This window comes from Neoarius graeffei, chromosome 11, assembly GCF_027579695.1.
Source record: "Neoarius graeffei isolate fNeoGra1 chromosome 11, fNeoGra1.pri, whole genome shotgun sequence".
In the NCBI taxonomy this organism is placed as follows: domain Eukaryota; kingdom Metazoa; phylum Chordata; class Actinopteri; order Siluriformes; family Ariidae; genus Neoarius; species Neoarius graeffei.
Genome location: NC_083579.1, coordinates 79756568 through 79779398, shown reverse-complemented (window position 1 = coordinate 79779398; position 22831 = coordinate 79756568). Strand labels below are relative to the sequence as shown.

Below are 22831 nucleotides of genomic sequence, written 5' to 3'. Positions count from 1 at the left end.
CACGCACGTAATCTGTGCCGGTCCCTGAGTTAGATCTGGATCGTCATGTCCTGTAATTGAATGGCTGAACCTGAAAATAAAGCTGACACTTGGTGAACATCAACTGGTTGTTTTATTCTCCTTTCATAAATATGTTACTAATATAGTTTTATATTAATTATAATAAATTTTCAATCAAAAACAATCACAGCAACTTTTGGCAAGAAAAAAAATCGTCATTAATATTACTGACAAACAGTAACTTCAGGGAGGCCTGCAAGTGCCAGGAAATGCACTAGAATGCATCTCTGAGCATGTAGAACCCGTGAGCTTTCCCCCGGTCGTTATAACTGGTGCCACTACACTGATATTTTGGTCTTGTTAGAACCCTGCTCTACATACACAAGCTCAGGACTGAGTGAACCAGAGACAGCAAAGCTACCCAAGGTGCCACCCTACTAGCCTGGGCCCGCCCATCCTAAGTGTGACGCAACACGAGGGCCTGTTGCGAGCTTAGTCTGGCAAGGCAAGCTATCTCCAGCTCTTCCAAGCTCCCGAAAAATCGGGAGCCAATCAACTTTGAGCATCTCCAACGGCCCTGGGTAGAGGCGTGTTCAAGGCACTGACGTAGTAGAACTGCGACCGGAAGCCATAGATTGTTTACAGAATCTATGCCGGAAGCGCTTCATTCACTAGAAACATTACGAACATGGAGCAAGTTCTCATTGAAAACGGAGCAAAGAGCAGCCCTGGAGGTATTTATTGAAAGGAAGGACGTTTTCGCCTTGCTCCCGACCGGCTTCGGTAAGAGTTTAATCTACCAGTTAGCCCTGTCGCGTCACATATGTCAGAGGAAAGAGTGATGTGATTGGTTTAAGCTTCGTCACAGCCTTTTCTGACTTCGACCAGTAGCAAACTGAGGCATTTCAGGGAGGCGGGTCAACCACACACTTTGGGAAACGGTTGGGCTTAATATCTTTGCCAGACCAAATGCTCGCAGAGCTTTGAAGTCGCGTTAACCAGACTACCACCCTACTGCCCCAGGTATAAATGTATTATTTCTGAATTATTATTTTTTAAAATTATGAACATTCACGCCCTGCGATGACCTGGCGACTTGTCCAGGGTGTACCCCGCCTCTTGCCCATAGTCAGCTGGGATAGGCTCCAGCTTGCCCACGACCCTGTAGAACAGGATAAACAGCTACAGATAATGGATGGATGGACATTCACTTTTTAAATTTAAACAGTTTCCCAAAACAAGTAGATTTCTTGTAGAATTTAAGGGAAGCAGTGAGGTGCTCAGACTATTTGTGGACTTCCTCCAGGGTGAAGCTCATCATGAAGCCATGTGAATGTTCAAATCTTCACTAAGAATACAGGACACAAAATAGCTTTGGTTTGGTTAACACTGTTAAAGGCTGTGTTATTTCATATTGTTAAAGCTGAACTGCTGTTCAGATTTTTCAAGTGTAGGTCATAAAAAGAATTTTCCCGACACCCAATTATTTTTGTTTAGTGGAGCGAAAGCTACTGATTCGAATCACAGACTTCCAATTTTATTACTTATTTTTAAAATAGAACAATTAATGAATTTATCTCCATGTGGCCCTAAATTCTCCAATATTTTTTCCTGCTTCACCATGACCCAATTCAAGATACTACATCATGCATCACGTGGTGGGCTTTCCCCGTTCGCGCAAGGCACTGTGGGATACAAATTTGAAACGGGAGAGAAAAATGGAGGATGTGAGTGTGCGAATGAAACGTGAAAGAGCGACTACAGTAATGGAAAGAAAGCGAGAAGAAAAGACGTTATGTTCTATACGAAGGAAAGGAAACGCAGGACCAAACTAATAAATATGGGCGCTCAGCGAGCATCTCGGTGTGATTAGCTGTTCGTTTAGCGACAGAATGATGGAACTGTCAGTGCACGCTCAAAGGGAAACCTGTAGATGGCAGTAATGCAACACTGTGGATGCCAGCTGCCGTAAAACCCAAAAGAAGAAGAAGGTAAACCTGCGCATGCGCACACGGACTTCCTCTGTCTGCTTGACTGCGCAAAGCGAGCGATTTCATGCACATTATTTGCTTTAATCCCCTCAAATTAAATAACTTCCCAGCCACAGAATGGCCTGATATTTTGTGAGATATTACAGAAATAAACAGATATCACAATCACCACATTTCAGACTGAACTAAATTTCACTGATTTTATGAAATCGAAAGGCTGCATAGCTTTAATGTATTCACTATTATCCTAAAACAGTAGAAAATAATATAAATAGAAGAAATCTATGAATAGGCGTGTCTGGTAGTGTGCAAGCTTACAACAGAAAAAACAAAAACAAAAAACACACTATTATTCTTATTCAAATGTTAGACAGTACTCTACTGGAGTCGCCTGCAGTCATGGAGCAAAGAGGGAACATGGGGATAAACGTATGAGGCAGAGAGAAAAAAGGGAGCGGAATAATAAGAGAGACAAGCTTTATGCTGGAATAAAAAGAAGGAAAAATACAGAGACACTTTCATCTCAATTGCTGACTTCTGGTATGCCGTAAATAAAGTGTGTGTGTGTGTGTGTGTGTGTGTGTGTGTGTGTGTGTGTGTGTGTGTGTGTGTGTGTGTGAGAGAGAGAGAGGATCTGGGGGTGTGGTTATGTGTGTAAAAGAGAAAACGAACATGTTCCAGCTGGCGTTTTCGTCAATGTGTAAACGAAGCAGTCTGGCCCTGCAGGTTTACCACCCACGATACACTGGTACCACCGGTGTAAACACACTCGACTTGTTCATACACACCAACTCTGTCGGAGCTGACCGTTCAGATCGTCACGGCTCAATTACAGACAGCGCAATTTTATATTACAGACAAGTTTCTAATACCAAGTACATAAAATCAAGCCTTTAAATATCATGGCATAATATTTTATGACACGTTTTCCCCACTCTTACTGATGCAAGCATCTGATTTTCTCTATTTAACAATTATTCGCCGAAGGCAAAGTTGAGGTTATTATTCACCGGTATTCACTGAGCCTGCGACGGATAATTGTTTTAGTATAAATACACAGGTGATTATTTTAAAAAATAATTTCTTTCAAACTTCAAAAGCAGCATGCAAATGTAATAAAGGTGCAGCGCAGATTTGTGTCACTGATCTACGCCGAGTCACATAAAATACTTTGTTTTGAACTCGATAAAATAAATCACAATTCCAATAATTTCAGACCAAACTTTGGAGCAGCTTTAGTGCTTTTCAATCTAATCAAAGTCCTTCCCACGCCATGTGGCGCGTAGGGCGGCGCCGATCTCGGTTTCCGTAGCCCTCGGCCTCTCGCCTATTACATAGCTAGGCTTACAGTGTGGGGCGGGTCCTCTGGTAACCGCGAGAGTTTGACTCCCCACTCGCATCTGTATTGCAGTGTGCCTTGCCAGACGGCAGTAAGTACCATTTTTATGATGATCTTTGGTACGACCCGACCGTGAGTAGAACTCTCGATCGAGAGGCGGACACGCTAACCACTAGGCCAACTCACGGTTTTAGTGCTTTTAGTAACAGAATTTTCTTTCATCATTTGTAATTCTTCCTCACTTACGGTGACGAAGCGATCGGCCGCCATTTTGCCGAGTCGATCGAGGTGATTATCAAGAAATAGTCCAAATCTCTCGACCAATCACATCCGTATTTATAGTGGCATGCAAAAGTTTGGGCACCCTTGCTGAAAATGTCTGTTACTGTGAATAGTTAAGTGAGCAGAAAATGAACTGATCACCAAAAGGCATAAAGGTAAAGACGACACATTTCTTTCATATTTTCCACAAGATTATATTTTTATTTCCATCCTTTACAGGCGTAAAATACCAAAAAAGGAAAAGGGCCTGAAGCAAAAGTTTGGGCACCCTGCATGGTTAGTACCTAGTAACCCCCCCTTTGGCAAGTATCACAGCTTGTAAACACTTTTTGTAGCCAGCTAATAATCTTTCAGTTCTTACCTGGAGGATTTTCACACATTCGTCCTTGCAAAAGGCTTCCAGTTCTACAAGTTTCTTGGGCGGTCTTGCATGCGCTGCTCTTTTGAGATCTATCCACAGATTTTCAATGATGTTTAGGTCAGGGGACTGTGAGGGCCCGGGCAAAACCTTCAGCTTGGGCCTCTTGAGGTATTCCATTGTAGATTTTGAGGTGTGTTTTGGATCATCGTCTTATTGTAGGACCCGTCCTCTTTTTTACTTCAACTCTTTTACAGATGGTGTGATGTTTGCTTCCAGAGTTTGCTGGTATTTATTCGAATCCATGCTTCCCTCGACCAATGAAATGCGCCCTGTGCCACAACCCAACCCCAAAGCATGATCGAGCCACACCCATGCTTCAGAGTCGGAGAGGTGTTCTTTTCTTGGAATTTGGCCCCCTTTTTTCTCCAAACGCACCTTTGCACATTATGGCCAAAAAGTTCTATTTTGCTTTCATCAGTCCACAGGACTTGTTTCCAAAATGCATCAGGCTTATTTAGATGTTCATTTGCAAACTTCACACACTGAATTTTGTGGCTAGGACGCAGGAACGGTTTTCTTCTGATGACTCTTCCATGAAGGTCATATTTGTTCAGGTGTCGCTGCATAGTAGAACAGTGCACCACCACTCCAGGGTCTGCTAAATCTTTCTGAAGATCTTTTGCAGTCAAACAGGGGGTTTTATTTGCCTTTCTAGCAATCCAACGAGCAGTTCTTTCAGAAAGTTTTCTTCATCTTCCAGACCTCACCTTGATCTCCACTGTTTCTGTTAACTGCCATTTCTTAATAACATTACAATCTGAGGAAACAGCTACCTGAAAACACTTTGCTACGTTCTTGTAGCCTTCTCCTGCTTTGTGAGCATCAATTATTTTATTATTCAGAATGCGAGGGAGTTGCTTAGAGGAGCCCATGGCTGTTGATTTTAGGGACAAGTTTGAGGAGTCAGAGAATTTATACAGCTTTGAAATCTGCATCATCTGACCTTTCCTAATGAAGAATTTGAACAAGCCACAGCTCAATAAGCTAATTAAGGTCTGGAACCTTGGTAAAAGTTACCGGAGAACTCAAATGTATTGGGGTGCCCAAACTTTCACATGGTGTTCCTTTTCTTTTTTCACTTTCCAGTTGTACAAAACAAAAATAATACACAAATCTTGCAGAAAACGCTGAAATGTGTCGTCTTTACCTTTATGCCTTTTGGTGATCAGTTCGTCTTCTGCTCACTAAACTATTCACAGTAACAGACATTTTCAGCAAGGGTGCCCAAACTTTTGCATGCCACTGTATGCTAAAAAAATAATAAAAAGTACTATAAATTTCTTGGACCAGTTATGTGACACCACTAGCAACCCACATGATACAAGTTTTGGTGTCAACCCACAAACATAACAGGTCACATAAAAACACGCTTTGAGACGCACACCCAGAACATTCCATTACGCTTTGTCCGGGTGGTGTTTATGTCAATAACAGAGTTGAATGCAGTCTCATGTTTTTGTGAATGTTGTCCTTCTTCTAGAACACCACAGCTAAAACCAAAAGTCTAAAAAACAAATAGGCCAACAATAAGGAATTATTCAACAAGGCTGAACAAAATATCGTGATTTATTAGCAGCGAGCCAGCAGCAATTATTTATCAATGCCGAAGGCAGACGCTAACATATCACGATATTTTGTGAAAACCAAGTTCAATAATTGTTTTATCTTTCAAATTACTATAACTTTTTTGAAATACTGATTATAAACTTCATGCAACGAGTCAAACGATAAAGAAATCGGATGCAATCGCTGTTTTATTTACATCTCATAGAACTCAAAATACAGAAGTGTGAAGTAACTGCGCATGAGCAGACTTATTTGTAGGTAGTTAGTTGCAGTTTCACTCAACCAATCAAAACGATGTAAAAAATCATTTGAATAATAATTTGTGTTAATATTGTGTGTTGTCACTAACGTATTCACTGCTGCTTCGGTTAGTCAGAAATGTGCTTATACTCCGACACTTAATTTGAGACGTCGTTACTCGAGCTGAGTTCTGCCACATGATAGCGGACGTTGCTAAGCTAGCATTAGTTAGCTAGCATGTTCTAGTTAACAGATAATATATTAGTATTTATAGTAATATATTAGTATCGTGCGCTCGGATTAGCTACTCTACTCCTAGGATATCAGCTCATATACCGTGAGTAGAGAAAAACAAAATGGCGGCGCGTGTTGCTGAACCAACCAAGGATGAAATAAAAACTCTACTTGAAAACAAAACCCCAAAAAATAAAAAAAGTGCAACAAAATATGGAATAAAAATATTTGATTGTAAGAACATATCTTTTATTTTTCAAGAATTATGATGATCGCATTTTTCACAAATTGCTCCGGTCATTTTACCGGTTTGTTTACATTCTTCACCTTTAAGCATTAAAAATTTGTTGACTTTTTTTAGACTGGTTCAAAAACTCAAAGAAGTTTGAAAAATTACAGAACTGAAATGTCCAAGGAAGAATTAAATAAATGTCTAAAGCTATTCTATCCCTCGGCACGACAGCAAGACGGCACTTTGTACAAAAAAAAAAACAACAACATTAAAGTCAATTCATGCAGCCATCGATAGGTTTTTAAGAAGTCCGCCTGAGCTGAAATGATTTTGTCGGACATTTTGTATAAAGTTTTTATTTATCGTATTTGCAAAAAAAGAAAAAAAAAGCTCTGTTTCTCAAAATCCAGTGAATGTGGATAAAAAAAAAAACAGTTATTCTACTCAATCTGGTCGTACATGGCTTACACGGCCGTCACCTCATGTACGACTCGATTTCATGGAATAACTGTTAAGTATTGCTGGATACATTCCAGACCTTTTCAAAAGGTTTGTCAGAATAATATTTCAACTTTTTAAAAGTTTGGTTTTCATTATAAAGATAATTAGCCGAGCTAATGAAGGGAAAACATAAAAATTCATGCAGAAAAGAAGAAACCTTACTGTATTGAGTCCATACTGCTTTGACAATGAACACTATATCTCTACACTTCTGAAATGTTTTCAATATTTCCCTTTAAAAAGTGGCTTTTATAATCTCTACGCACTTCCCAGACCCTAATCACTCTGGAAAAACTTATTCATGCTTTTATAAAAATGTTGAGAAAATTTGATAGTTTTTGATTGATAGGAGTGAGTGATTATGAATGAACACGTTCATGAAAAAATTAAAAGATCATTTGACAGCCTATATTTTGCTTCTTTACAAATGAAAGTGGGTTAAACGGAATGATCCCCTGGATCAGATGTGCTAGCGTTGGGTTTCGTAGACAGGAAGCCCTGTTTAGTCTCAACCCCTTTCACCATACTGTAAAAACACAATGCTCGGAATCGACTGTTCAGAAACGTTCAGTTTACAGCCCTGAGCATTAACCTTGGATCTTTTGCCATCTTTCTGTTTCCAAAACAAGCTTCAGGGTTTATCTAAGGCCACGCTAATCAGTAACAGAGACACAGCAGTCTGACAGACAGACGCTTCCTCGTGCTGTGTACGTTTCTACTCCTGATTATTGCTCTCAAATCCCCACACATACATTAATATCATATACAACTGATTGCAAACATTTTAATCCCCGTGAGTTTTGAATGGAACCAATAAAAATGTATACTACATGGCCAAAAATACATGGACACCTGACTATCACACCTGTATGTGTTCCGTCCAAAAAAATGTGAACACACCCAATCGTATCGAACGTCTTTATGCACACGCTGGAACGTGACAGTTTCCCTTCACTGGAGCCAAGAAGCCTAAACCTGTTCCAACATGACAAGGCCCCCGTGCACAAATCAAACTCCATGAACACGACATGGTTTGCTCATGCTGGGGCCATCCTTAAAAAAATCCGTTTCCTGTCCACCGGGTGAGCAAAAAAATTTTCAGTCGGGAGGGAGGGATTTTTTTTTATGGATGGATAAGAAATCGCAATGCTGTGTTTGCTTTTTCTTTCAGTACTTTATTACAAAAGCAGACACATTTAATAAAATGACAGTTTAATCAACTGAAACTTGTACAAAAACTTTAAGTTAGCATTTTAAATGCTGACTGCAACATTTGCAAAACTTTTACAAAGGTACTTAAAATGTCCGACACACGGACTTTTTGTAGTTCTAAATCGAGCGTTAGGCCGAGTTCGGATGAAATTACACTATTAAAATGATCACTGAATGATTTGTTTTTCTGAATCTTTACCATTTTGTTGTTTGCTAGAATACCATTTTGTGATTTCACACTTAAGCAAAATTTAAAACTCCGGATCTGCTTCCTTCATGGTGGCTGCCATTTTTTTGTGCCGCACGGCGCATGCGCAGAGCTGATTCAATTCTATATTCTGCACGGAATGCAGGGCTTTTCACAAGTGCCGGCCGCCGGCCACACAATTAAGTCCAGCCGGCTACTTTAATGACCATTTTTGTAGCCCACAGGCTCTAAATATTAATTTTCGATTTTAATAAAATTAAATGTTTATCTAACGGACTGACAATAATGTCAAACTGAACCGCACTCCTTTAAGTTGTGATTCGCGCTGTTTGTACCGATAATAACCACAAATTCCCCGCAGACTTCGTTGATCACGGGAGAGTAACTCATCCGCGGCCCCGACATGCGGTGTGTGTGCGCACTCGGCGAAGGCAGTAGTGTGTCGGGGCCGTCGGAGGGAACAGAAGCAGAGATGACGCTTATTTTGTCTCCAGTAAACCAGTCTTCTCTCGTTCAATTACGTGCTGGCATCAAAAGACACCGTTGGTTGTAAATGAACCCAAACTGAGTGGTTGGAGTGTATTTTCATACACAAATGGAGAAATGTTGGCTGAGTGTGTAATTGTGTCGCCCCACTGCAGACCGTTGTCGTTGTTAATTCATAGCATGCTCAGCTGCGTGAATGTGTCATGCACCGAAAATAAGAGATTTACAAGCCAGGAACGCCTCATGATGCAATATGCAAGAAAAGAAAGAAGATTTACTGCCATTTTACTTTGTATTTGAGTAAAGTGAATAAATAAATGGTCTGTGGAAAATACATTTAATCCTGGGAACTGCATGCACAGGAGTTTATTTTGTGTTTACTCCCCCCGGCTGGCTACTTATTTGTCATGGCTGGCTAGTATGAGCCTTAGTGGAAAGCCCTGGGAATGCGCAAATGTCAAGTTCGATTTTAGATTTACAAACCTGAAAAAAATGTCGAAAAACCGGCGTTAAAAAAAAAAATTCAACCGCACAAACGGCACTCACCCAGCCGGTGGACCGGAAACAGAACATTTTTTAATAACGGCCTGGAGTGGAAGAACTCGAGTGTCCTGGACAGAACCCTGAACTCAACCCCACTGAACACCTTTGGGATGAACTGGAACACTGACTGAACCCCAGACCTCCTCACCAACACTAGTGCCTGATCTCACGAACGCTCTGATGGCTGAATGAACACAAACCCACACAGCTACACTCCGAAATCTCCAAAATCTCCCAGAAAAGTGGACGTTTAGTAAATAGTTAATGACAAGGTGATGTGGTGCAGCCTGACGCAAAAAAAAAAAAGTCACTACCCCAAGAATGATTATTTTCTGATAACGTCACATCCTGACGTACGTTATTCCTTTTATACTACAGCAATTTGCAATGACGACAACAAACATCTCATTTATTTCAAGAACAAGAGTGCTCTGAGAGCACAATATCTCCCGCTGGCAACGATGCCATAACTCCAGTAAAATGCGACTGAATTGAACAAAATTGCAATCTGCGTATTAACGACATATAACAAAGAATCCGGTCAAGTTTCGTAAAATTCCTCCAAAAACTGTGAGAGGAGTTGATTTCAGAAGGTGAGTACTCTTCCCGGGACGGACAGACATCGCCATGACATGATCCCCCTTCAGGCTTTTCGGCCAGCGGGGGATAAAACTTGTGAGGGAAGTTGATTTCAGAAAGCGAGCACACCTTGATGAAATTGCCAAAGTACAAGTTTGTTAATAATCAAGGGCATAACTCTGGTAAAATTTGCCCAAATTAAACGAAATTTCAATTTGCGCATAACTGTCATATAACAAAGCCTTCTGCCAAGTTTGGTGAAATTCCTCCACAGATTGTGAGAGGAGTTGATTTCAGAAGAACGTACACCCTCATGAAATTGTCAAAGTACAAGTTATTTAATCAAGGGTCAAAACTCTGGGAAAAATTTCACAAACCAAATTAAATTGCAATCTGCGTATTACCGTCATATAACAAGGCTTTTTACCAAGCTTCGAGAAATTCCTCCAAAAATTGTGAGAGGAGTTGATGTCAGAAGGGGAGCACCCTTCCCAGGACGGATGGACAGATGGACGGACATACAGACATCGCCACGACATCATCCCCTTTTGGACCTTTTGGCCAGTTGGGGATAAAAACACATCATGCTTTTTGCCCAGTTATTTCATTTAATGATTCTGGAAAGTTCACAAAACATCCCTGTTATTGTCCCTATTATCACTTCATTTATAGCAGCTATAAACACCATCACCACTCTCTCTCTCTCTCTCTCTCTCTCTGTTTTTTTCTCTCGACTGGAGATGAGACAAAAAACCCAAACAAACAAGAAAACACAAAGTTGTTCCATCTTTCCTTCTGACTGTTAAAGCAGTGAAATTAGAGACTCCTTCTGAAAAATGTTAAATAAGCATCTCCTCAAAGAACACGTCACCAAATCAAACACGTTTCTGTGACGTGCTCGTAAACAAAGACGGTGTAAACGTTTCACTCAACAGGATTCGCAATCAGGATTTCAGTACCACACGTCATCACTTGTACTGCGCAGTATTTGCGTGAAGGTATGAGCACGTTGGTGTCTATAACCAGCCTCATCGCCTCTGATCACGCCAAGGGAAAGTGAAAGCAGCAAAAATCAGTTACCGATCAAGTCTTGGCTAATAAACTCCTGCTGGGTTCTTCCAGCTAAACATTATCAAATACGTTCTTACCATCAAATGCTTTCATTCCATATTTTGTTGCTTTTTTTTGTATTTTTTGGGGTTTTGTTTTCGAGTAGAGTTTTTATTTCGTCCTCGGTTGGTTCAGCAACACACTCCACCATTTTGTTTTTCTCTACTCACGGTATATGAGCTGATATCGTAGTAGTAGAGTAGCCAATCAGAGCACATGCAATTGCTCATATCCAGTGAATGTGGACAGAATAATTCACGATATTCCTTCCACAGTAATCTTTACATGCCACCCTCAAGGACTAATGTAGTTACAGAAAATATTTCTTTCATTACCACCCAAATTTGGAACGAACTTCCTCAGGCCATCAAACTGCCAAACAATTTTTCCTTTTCTAAAAAAAAGTTAAACTTCATCTTTTAGAAGAACAAATTAAAAACTAAATCTTAAAGCTATTCTGCCTTTCAGATTTTTCAAGTGTAGGTTGAATTTTCCCCGACACCCAATTATTTTTGTTTAGTGACCGAAAGCTACTGAATTTAAATCACAGACTTCCAATTTTATTAGTTTTTTTTTAAACAGAACAATTAATGAATTTATCTCCACGTGGCCCTAAATTCTCTGCTATTTTTTCCTGCTTCACCATTACCCAATTCAAGATACTACATCATGAATCCCGTGGTGGGCTTTCCCCGTTCACGCAAGGCATTGTGGGATACAAATTTGAAACAGGAGAGAAAAATGGAGGACGTGAGTGTGTGAATGAAACATGAAAGAGTGACTACAGTAACGGAAAGAAAGCGAGAAGAAAAGACGTTATGTTCTATACGAAGGAAAGGAAACACAGGACCAAACTAATAAATATGGGCGCTCAGCGAGCACCTCGGTGTGATCAGCTGTTCGTTTAGCGACAGAATGATGGAACTGTCAGTGCACGCTCAAAGGGAAACCTGTAGATGGCAGTAATGCAACACTGTGGATGCCAGCTGCCATAAAACCCAAAAGAAGAAGAAGAAGGTAAACCTGCGCATGCGCACACGGACTTCCTCTGTCTGCTCGACTGCGCCAAGCGAGTGATTTCATGCACATTATTTGCTTTAATCCCCTCAAATTAAATAACTTCCCAGCCACAGAATGGCCTGATATTTTGTGAGATATTACAGAAATAAACAGATATCACAATCACCACATTTCAGACGGAACTAAATTTCACCGATTTTATGAAATCGAAAGGCCGTCTCGCTTTAATCATTTAAAATGAAGAAATTTGCATGGATTCAAAATTCTGGCTTTTGTTAAAATTATAGTCTCCTTTTCACCATATATCAATTATTTTTGTTAACAAAAACTAACTGGAGGTTAACGAGATAACTTTCAATCCATTTAGCCCTGAGGCACAAAACTTCAAAACAACTTCTCTCTCTCTCTCTCTCTAATCATTGTGTTTTTATAACTCGATTGTAAACCGTGTTTCTTCCAATGTGCACAGATTATATATGATACCAGTTAAAATTTGACACAAAAGATTGAATATATATAATTCTCTGATTTTAAAACATTTAATAAAGGCCCAGAATATGTAAAAAAAAAAATATATATATATATATATATATAGTTTTTTGGTGCAGTTTGTTTAATCAGGATGGTACAAGACAGAGTGCAATTAGCAATCATATATAAATACCACGCATGTTGAAATTTTTGTATTTTGTGTAAGCAATTTCCAGCACACTTCTATAATAAACAAAGACATGCTGCACACGCATGTGTGTGTGTGTGTGTGTGTGTGTGTGTGTGTGTGTGTGTGTGTGTGTGTGTGTGTGTGTGCTCTTCCAAACGTCCTCTGCCCAGAGACTCAAAAGGCTCCAAGGCTTTAATCGAATTTCAACAAAAACAAACTCTGCTGCACTCTAACCTAAACAGCTTTTCAGGCTTCACATCGCCAGCCAACAACTGACCTTCTTACACACACACACACACACACACACACACACACACACACACACACACACACTCTCCAGAATAACCAGATATCCCCCTCCTTTTGACAGAACCTTGAGAATGCTTCACACACACACACACACACACACACACACACACACACACACACACACACACACACACACACACACTCCAGAATAACCAGATATCCCCCTCCTTTTGACAGAACCTTGAGAATGCTTCACACACACACACACACACACACACACACACACACACACACACACACACACACAGAGTGTGTTAAGTCAGCCCAGCCCAGGTAATCTCAGTACACATTCCACAACCGCCCCATCAGGAACTGAAGTAACGAGAGACTGAACTGAAATAATCCCTAACGGACACACACACACACACACACACACACACACACACCTTTAGCCCCATGGGATTCTTGGCTCATGTTGCCAGGAATCATATATACAATGCAAAAAGTCAGAATACAGTTCCACATTCAGACACAGTGTGCTCCCTTCAAGCCTAAACACAACATGAGGGGAAAAAAGACAAGATAATACAGGATATATTTTATTACTGATTGTCTACATATAAACATGTTCGATCATGCTGCTCTTCTGCAGCGTGGTGGAAACTGAAAGCGAACCTTTCATTACGTATCAGGTTTCGTGATCAAGTTTAAAATTCTGAAAGCCATTAATTATACGGGTAAAAGCATAAATCACACCGGGGCATTCACAGAAGACACGAGCACTGGTCAGTATTTAACGCGGCTTAAACCTTAGGAGTGAAGACTTTTGAGTGCGAGATGTTCCACATCCCAGAGAGAACCTAAAACCAGTTTATATGTTCACACCAGAAAGAAAGAAGCAGCAGATCAAGATCAGCTTTCTAGATTGGTTCTTCTGAAGTATAGACCTGCTGGATCGGATTACAAACACTCTAAACAATCCTAACGAAGGTCTGCACTATTAGACACAAGATTCCAGTTTCAGTAAATTTCACAGCAGCTTTAAAGGAGATGTTTACTGAGCGTTTATGGAAGGAGACTCCAGTGTCAGTCAGCACACACACACACAGTGTGGTCTTCGGTGGTTTATGGACATTCTAGAGCACAAAATGTAACTATAAACGTATAAAAAGTACATCATATCATTCTTTAAGAAATAAAAATGAACAGGACATACTGTTATTGGAAAATAATCAACTTTGGGGTGATAAGTCACGCCACCCTGTTGATTGTTTATCTAGAACACATCCTGTCGTGTTTATGCTGGTGGTTTTACTGCCGAGCCTTCAGTAAGCTGGACGACTCTCACACCTCAACACATTTACCTGGATTTGCATTTTATCATCCTCTCTGAATGAAGAAACCTTTAACCTGAAGATATCAGCACAAAGATTTGTGGTTTCTGAGGAGGTTTTTTTTTTTTCTCCCGACCTGCCTGTAAACACACACTGTTCTGATCAATGATTTCTCCATTAAAGTCACATTTTTGCAGCGTGCAAGACAAATGCGTCAAATTAATTAACAAAATGCATAAACATCATTTTAATTTCTCAAAGGAAACATCATCAAATTAAATCATTCATCAACTACACAAAATGTTATAGGAAAGAACACGCTGCATTATATTTCTCTGGAATGGAAAGGAGTTTTAAAATAGTGACCTTAAAAAAACAAAACAAAACTGCAAATAGAGCGGCGGCTACAATTATCGACAGTCCATAATTAGACACCTTTTCAGATTTACCAATAAAAACAATTTTATAAAGGTGAGTTTCAGTTCCAACAGTTATTATTGGTTAATTAATCAGCTGGAAGACCCCACCCCCACCCTTTGATCTTCTTGTCTGATGATGCAGCTCGTTACCTGAGATGGAATTTTTTCAGCACGATCAGGAATTTTTCGGAAAACCCGGACGTTATCATCGCAGGTGAGCATGGTGGGAAGATCATGGACATGTTTTTACTGATCAAATTCACCGATATTTCGTGATCTCTTCGTCGAAACCTACGTTGTTTCTGACTCTTTCATTTGACAGTCGCCATTTTGTATCTAAACGCGCGTTTGAGAATCACGTGAGGTGTCGATAATAGTGATCACTTTCACCGGTGTCCACCATTATCGACACCCTGTGGGATTAAGCGACATTTACAACTGTTATGGATCGATCTTTGTGTAACATTGTTGAAGGAGATGAAGTACTTTAAAAAAATAAAAGTGCTGTGATTTATAATAATTTTTTATAACAGAATGGAATGTTTATAGAGTATTTGGAATCCGATTGCAATAAATAGATCAGAATTAAAATCTGAGCATATAAAAAATTAAATTTTCCGTTCAGAAAAGATATTTTTTTTCAGTTTGTTGTAAATATCTACCACATATTACAATATCAGGAGACATTTTATATTTTGGTTCGAGGAATGAGATGCGACCTTTGACCTCGATGTTCATGTGGTTACAAGGTTGATTCCCTGTTGACATTTATTGGTAAACGACAAAACTGGAAATTAATACAAACAACGATGAATGATGAATAAAATGTGATCTACAAAAATACTTAGAAAGCGGGTAGAAAGTGGAAAAAAAGATTTTCTGATGCAGGTTAAACATTATCAGTTCATTTGTTTACAAACATTAGAATTACTTCCTCATTTACGTAAAACACCGACACCGATATATTTATATAAAAGATATTTTTTACTAAATATAAAAGTCTATGGAAAACACATTTTAAATAAAAGCTATGTTTTGTTAACTTAATACCACATACTGATTCTTTAAAGATAAATAATCATCTGGGTGTCGATAATTGTGGAACGGTGTCGCGTGATCTGATACGCTCGGTAATCTGGAATCAACTCATTTTTTTTTCCAGTGGAAGTTTGAGTAATTATTCAGGCACAGTTTACGTAGTGAAAGTCTTTCCTACTTTTGCAACGACCAAAAGATCGTTAAGGTGTCAATAATTGTAGCTGCTGCTCTATTTAAGTTTCATTTTTGGGACGACACTATGGTCTTCTTTAAAGCTTAACATGAGGACACCTGTACATAAGTGTACACCTTGTTTTTACACACAACATCTATAATACAGAGTTTTGTGAAGGTTTGTGAGAGAGTCTGTAGATGTCTGTGGATATATCTACATGTGGGTTTTTGATGGGTCGGTGAATAAAATAAAGAGCTTCACTACTTCCCTCCTTTACTAAGCCCTGAAATCTCCATGTTATGTAAAAGTAAAGGTCGGCACTTTGTTCCAAGTCCTGCAGTGAGCCGCAGAAACTCCAAATCCCCTTCTAACCTGCTGTAAACTGTAAACTCACCCCGCAGGAAGGTCAGATGTTCCAGTTCTACCTGTAACACTCGCTGCTGATATTAAAGTGTAAACCCGGGGGTCGTTGGTGGTGATGGATATTAAAGTGTAAACCCGGGGGTCGGCGGTGGTGATGGATATTAAAGTGTAAACCCGGGGGTCGGTGGTGGTGATGGATATTAAAGTGTAAACCCGGGGGTTATTGGTGGTGATGGATATTAAAGTGTAAACCCGGGGGGTTGTTGGTGGTGATGGATATTAAAGTGTAAACCCGGGGGTCAGTGGTGGTGATGGATATTAAAGTGTAAACCCGGGGGTCGGTGGTGGTGATGGATATTAAAGTGTAAACCCGGGGGTTATTGGTGGTGATGGATATTAAAGTGTAAACCCGGGGTTTGGTGGTGGTGATGGATATTAAAGTGTAAACGCGGGGGTTATTGGTGGTGATGGATATTAAAGTGCAAACGCGGGGTTATTGGTGGTGATGGATATTAAAGTGCAAACGCGGGGTTATTGGTGGTGATGGATATTAAAGTGTAAACGCGGGGGTTATTGGTGGTGATGGATATTAAAGTGTAAACCCAGGGGTTGGTGGTGGTGATGGATATTAAAGTGTAAACCCGGGGGTTATTGGTGGTGATGGATATTAAAGTGTAAACCCGGGGTTTGGTGGTGGTGATGGATATTAAAGTGTAAACCCGGGGGTTATTGGTGGTGATGGATATTAAAGTGTAAACGCGGGGGTTATTGGTGGTGATGGATATTAAAGTGTAAACCCAGGGGTTGGTGGCGGTGATGGATATTAAAGTGTAAACCCGGGGGTCGGTGGTGGTGATGGATATTAAAGTGTAAACCCGGGGGTTATTGGTGGTGATGGATATTAAAGTGTAAACCCGGGGGGTTGTTGGTGGTGATGGATATTAAAGTGTAAACCCGGGGGTCAGTGGTGGTGATGGATATTAAAGTGTAAACCCGGGGGTCGGTGGTGGTGATGGATATTAAAGTGTAAACCCGGGGGTTATTGGTGGTGATGGATATTAAAGTGTAAACCCGGGGTTTGGTGGTGGTGATGGATATTAAAGTGTAAACGCGGGGGTTATTGGTGGTGATGGATATTAAAGTGCAAACGCGGGGTTATTGGTGGTGATGGATATTAAAGTGCAAACGCGGGGTTATTGGTGGTGATGGATATTAAAGTGTAAACGCGGGGGTTATTGGTGGTGATGGATATTAAAGTGTAAACCCAGGGGTTGGTGGTGGTGATGGATATTAAAGTGTAAACCCGGGGGTTATTGGTGGTGATGGATATTAAAGTGTAAACCCGGGGTTTGGTGGTGGTGATGGATATTAAAGTGTAAACCCGGGGGTTATTGGTGGTGATGGATATTAAAGTGTAAACGCGGGGGTTATTGGTGGTGATGGATATTAAAGTGTAAACCCAGGGGTTGGTGGCGGTGATGGATATTAAAGTGTAAACCCGGGGGTCGGTGGTGGTGATGGATATTAAAGTGTAAACGCGGGGGTTATTGGTGGTGATGGCGCCCCTGAGGTACGCAGGTAAAGGCGCGCGCGGCGGTCACTCACCTCCTCCAGCCCGGCGGCGGCGCTCCGACACTCGCTCAGTTTCGCCTGGAAACGCGGAGACGCGGAATCTTCATCCGCCAACAGCACCAGGTCCGAGATGTTGACTTTCTCCGGCATGGCGCCCCACGGCCCGCGGGACCAACTTTCTTCACACAACTTGTTTGTTTGTTTGTTTGTTTGTTGAAGTAATGAAATTAAACACACACGAAGCACGCGCCGGCCGGAACCGCACTGAATAAATCCTCAGGGAAAGCAGCGCGCGACACCGCCGCCACCACACAGCGCCCGCATACTCACACGCGCGCGCACACACACACTGAGTGGGTCAGAGAGAGAGAGAGGCGCGCGCAGAGAGAGAGAGAGAGTGTGAGAGAGAGAGGCAGAGAGAGAGTGTGTGAGAGAGAGAGGCGCGCGCAGAGAGGGAGAGAGAGTGTGTGAGAGAGAGAGAGGCGCGCGCAGAGAGAGAGAGGGAGAGAGAGAGGCGCGCGCAGAGAGGGAGAGAGAGAGGGAGAGAGAGAGGCAGAGAGTGTGAGAGAGGGAGAGAGAGAGGCAGAGAGTGTGAGAGAGAGAGGCAGAGAGTGTGAGAGAGGGAGAGAGAGAGGCAGAGAGTGTGAGAGAGAGAGGCAGAGAGTGTGAGAGAGGGAGAGAGAGAGGCAGAGAGTGTGAGAGAGAGAGGCAGAGAGTGTGAGAGAGAGAGGCAGAGAGTGTGAGAGAGGGAGAGAGAGAGGCAGAGAGAGGGAGAGAGAGAGGCAGAGAGTGTGAGAGAGGGAGAGAGAGAGGCAGAGAGTGTGAGAGAGGGAGAGAGAGAGGCAGAGAGTGTGAGAGAGAGAGGCAGAGAGTGTGAGAGAGGGAGAGAGAGAGGCAGAGAGTGTGAGAGAGAGAGGCAGAGAGTGTGAGAGAGGGAGAGAGAGAGGCAGAGAGTGTGAGAGAGAGAGGCAGAGAGTGTGAGAGAGAGAGGCAGAGAGTGTGAGAGAGGGAGAGAGAGAGGCAGAGAGAGGGAGAGAGAGAGGCAGAGAGTGTGAGAGAGGGAGAGAGAGAGGCAGAGAGTGTGAGAGAGGGAGAGAGAGAGGCAGAGAGTGTGAGAGAGAGAGGCAGAGAGTGTGAGAGAGGGAGAGAGAGAGGCAGAGAGTGTGAGAGAGAGAGGCAGAGAGTGTGAGAGAGGGAGAGAGAGAGGCAGAGAGTGTGAGAGAGAGAGGGAGAGAGAGAGGCGCGCGCAGAGAGAGCGAGTGTGAGAGAGAGAGAGAGGCGCGCGCGGTTGTGCTTTCCCCCTGCAGCAGCGCGCGCTCGTGAGCTCACCGTTGTGGTGTCACGTGGTAATGTTTGTGTTGTCCGGGCTGCAGAGCGCGCGCGGAGGAAAAACCCACAAAAGCCTATTGTCCTCAGCACACAGCGCGCGCGCACCCCTCCCTCAGGTCATGTGACGGACACCACGCGCGCGTTTATCCACAGAAACTAATAAAGTTTGGGTCCCGCTGTATCTGACACTCCACACGCCCACAGCTTCTGATGACTCATCCTGTACTCCTCATGCGTTTGTCCAATTAACTGCTCTCGAGAATGCCCCGCCCCTGGGGGCGTGTCTTGCCCTACAGGAGCAGCTTGTTAGCAGGAACCATGCCATGTGTCTGAACTCACTTCCTACTCACTATACTATAAGGATATATATATATATATATCTCCTTATAGTATAGTGTTATAGTATAGTGAGTAGGGAGTGAGTTCAGACACACTCCCTACTAATATATATATATATATATCTCCTTATAGTATAGTGTTATAGTATAGTGAGTAGGGAGTGAGTTCAGACACACTCCCTACTAATATATATATATATATCTCCTTATAGTATAGTGTTATAGTATAGTGAGTAGGGAGTGAGTTCAGACACACTCCCTACTAATATATATATATATCTCCTTATAGTATAGTGTTATAGTATAGTGAGTAGGGAGTGAGTTCAGACACACTCCCTACTAATATATATATATATCTCCTTATAGTATAGTGTTATAGTATAGTGAGTAGGGAGTGAGTTCAGACACACTCCCTACTAATATATATATATATCTCCTTATAGTATAGTGTTATAGTATAGTGAGTAGGGAGTGAGTTCAGACACACTCCCTACTAATATATATATATATATATATATATATATATATATATATATATATATATATATTAGTGCTGTCAAGCGATTAAAATATTTAATCGCGATTAATGTCGCAACTGTCATAGTTAACTCATGATTAATCACAATTTAATCGCACATTTTTGTCACATGAAAAACCATTGTAATTTTATCAGCATAAGAAAGTGAATGGGCTTGCTTTGTACCAATGTTTTTTTTTTATTGCAGAGCATAACACGTCTTTTCACAGCCACTGACATCCATAACTTCCATATTAGATGAGAAAACCAAGGGATGAAAAATAAAGTGCATATCACTGTGAAAATAAAAACGTTTTATTTTACTCTTCATTAGTTTCTTTTGAAGAGAAGTATTTACCATAAAAGAAGAAAAAAACAGATAACAAAAATAAAAACGTTCATCATAGTGTGGCGCTGTATTATCTAATTCTCACTGCTTATAACTCTACACCTCCCCGGTGGAGATGAGCTGGGAAACTGAAGACTGAAGGAACAGTATTGAAAAGTATTTTTCCAGTCTCACCTGTGAAAGGTAATCCCATGTGATCTCGTTTGGACGGTAAACCTGTTGGTACAGTTAAACGCAGCGCATGAATGAGGCATCTTTATTCTCGGCTACTGTCTAGACGCTATACCAGAGACGGGTATAGAATCTCCACTTTGCCCCATCCAATATGGCGGTGAGGATGTTTATATGTCTATGCCTTTCTCCATCACTCACACGTACTCTTATTGAAGCAGCGCGCGACAAGCCTCAACAGGAACTACGGGTGACTCGCAGGGCCAAATTAGAATTTGCGTTAACGGCACTAATTTTTTTAATCGCGTTAAATTGAGATCGCGTTAACGCATTATTATCGCGCTAACTTTGACAGCACTAATATATATATATATATATATATATATATATATATATATATATATATATATATATATATATGAGGACGCCATTTTGTAGTGCTGTCCACAACAATAGTGAGGATTATTTACACCCTGTATAGTGCACTCAAAGTATCCCACAATGCATCACAAAAAGTAATGTACAACCAATGGTCACTAACCAAGCAGTATATCCCATCATGAATTGCGGTTACGCTGAAAGAAATCAAATTAATAGTCTCAAATTTGATTTAATAAAAAGCAGCAGCAAAGAAGAAAGTATTCAGCCTTGATTTAAAAAAAAACGTGAAAGATGCAGCAGACACAAAGTACTTTGTACTGATTAATGTGAGAAATACGCTCAGTATAATACGGATTTATTATTTTGAAAACTCACCAGCTGGCTGATCTGGCACATTTTAATTGTGTAACAGTAATGACATAAATACCAGCACGATGGACTAGTGTCCAAAAGCGTGGCTTTTTTTTTTTTTCATTTTACCAGTGAGCTCACTATATAGTCCTCTATATAGTAATTACCTACATAGGGAGTAGGGAGTAGTGAACAAGTGAGCAATTTCAGACACAGGGATGGTTCATCTATCTGTCTGTCCATCTTCCCACACATATAGTAATTCCTTTTTCTTTTCCAGCTGCTGTTTGAGGGGAAAACAGTTGTAGTGTGTTCATTTAGAAACGAGTAGAACAAGCACCAGTTACCGGCACTTTTCAGAGTTCAGTAACAGAAAGTCTTTCTATGTTGTGCTTCAGACTGATTGAGAATGCGATTCCATTTTTATCTGGTACACCATACGAACATGTACACAAACATATACTCCAAAAACACAAACATACAGGCATGGGTGAAGGCAGTGAAGAGAAATCCTCCGCAGTTGAAAATCTCTTTGTTGTCCAGCCACACTCTCAGAAAATAAAGTACATTATTGCACCTTTAAGGCTACAATGGCTTGTCGCTGGGGCAGGACCCTCTAAGGTACTTATTTGTACCCTTTACCCTGGCGAAAAAAAAATGTACTTTATTGTATTTAAAGTATATTCATATTTTCAATAGTATATTGAAAATGTACTTACACAAATTGTACTTTTTGTAAATATATAAAAAGTATACTAACATCATGCTTTCACGCTAACACTTTTAACACTTTAAAATAATTATACTATATTACACTTTATAGAAATATATTATACTAAAATATACTTTAAGTGAAAGTTATGTGTAATTTCTAAAGTGTACTAATTTTTAAGGTACTTATAATACAAACAAAGTACTAATTAAGCATATATTAGTACATATAAAGTCATATACTTAAAGTATACAAAATATCATTTAAGTTGTTCCACTTTAGCACATAAAAGTACACTAAATACACTTCAAGTTGCACTTTTCTACAATTTAATTACAATTAAAATATATTTAGTACAAAATTAGTTGTTCCAAAATAGCATGCCTCAAGTTAACTAATCATAAACACACTTGAAGTATATTGATGATTAGTGTGGCTTCAAGTACACAAAAGTGTGCTAAATTTTAGTACACTTAGCACATTTATTTTTCAGCAGGGTATATACTGCTTGAGAACATATATGCAACTTTTTGGCCCTAAAAAGGAATGCTTTGAGGTCCAATAATGAGCCGTAAGGGGTACGTTAGTGTAGATTGTATCTTAGGGTACAGAACCAGACTCCTACTGTACCCCTGTTTCTGACAGTGTAGTTTGCTAAGCTAATGTCGGGTTTGTTTGGATTTGTTGGGGGTGCGGTGTGTCTTAAACACTACTGACTGTTATGTAAATCACTCAAGCACTTCAGATTCCTGTTTCAAAATGAAAGACATCAAAATACACAATCAAATCACTTCAGCTCTCATGAAGACATGTTTTGTTAGTAGTTGTTGCTTGTCTCCAAAGCCTTCCACAGCCATAAAGATCACCATCGACCTCACAGCAATGTTTGCTGGAGAATGTTGGTGAAA

At 40.6% G+C, this 22831-nt stretch overlaps 1 protein-coding gene across 2 annotated transcripts in view; it reads right to left on the bottom strand.

The window, feature by feature from the left end:
• Positions 1–18227, bottom strand: part of asap3 (ArfGAP with SH3 domain, ankyrin repeat and PH domain 3) — a 112639-nt gene extending 94412 nt beyond the window's left edge. Inside the window, exon 1 of one of the 2 annotated variants that reach the window (XM_060934762.1) lies at positions 17809–18227. In XM_060934762.1, the coding sequence (XP_060790745.1) occupies positions 17809–17925 (117 nt within the window). In that variant the 5' untranslated portion in view covers positions 17926–18227. Of the gene's footprint in view, positions 1–3973; positions 4237–17808 lie in introns of those variants that run through there. The other variant, XM_060934761.1, reaches the window with a different exon arrangement.
• Between the last annotated feature and the right edge of the window lie 4604 nt (positions 18228–22831).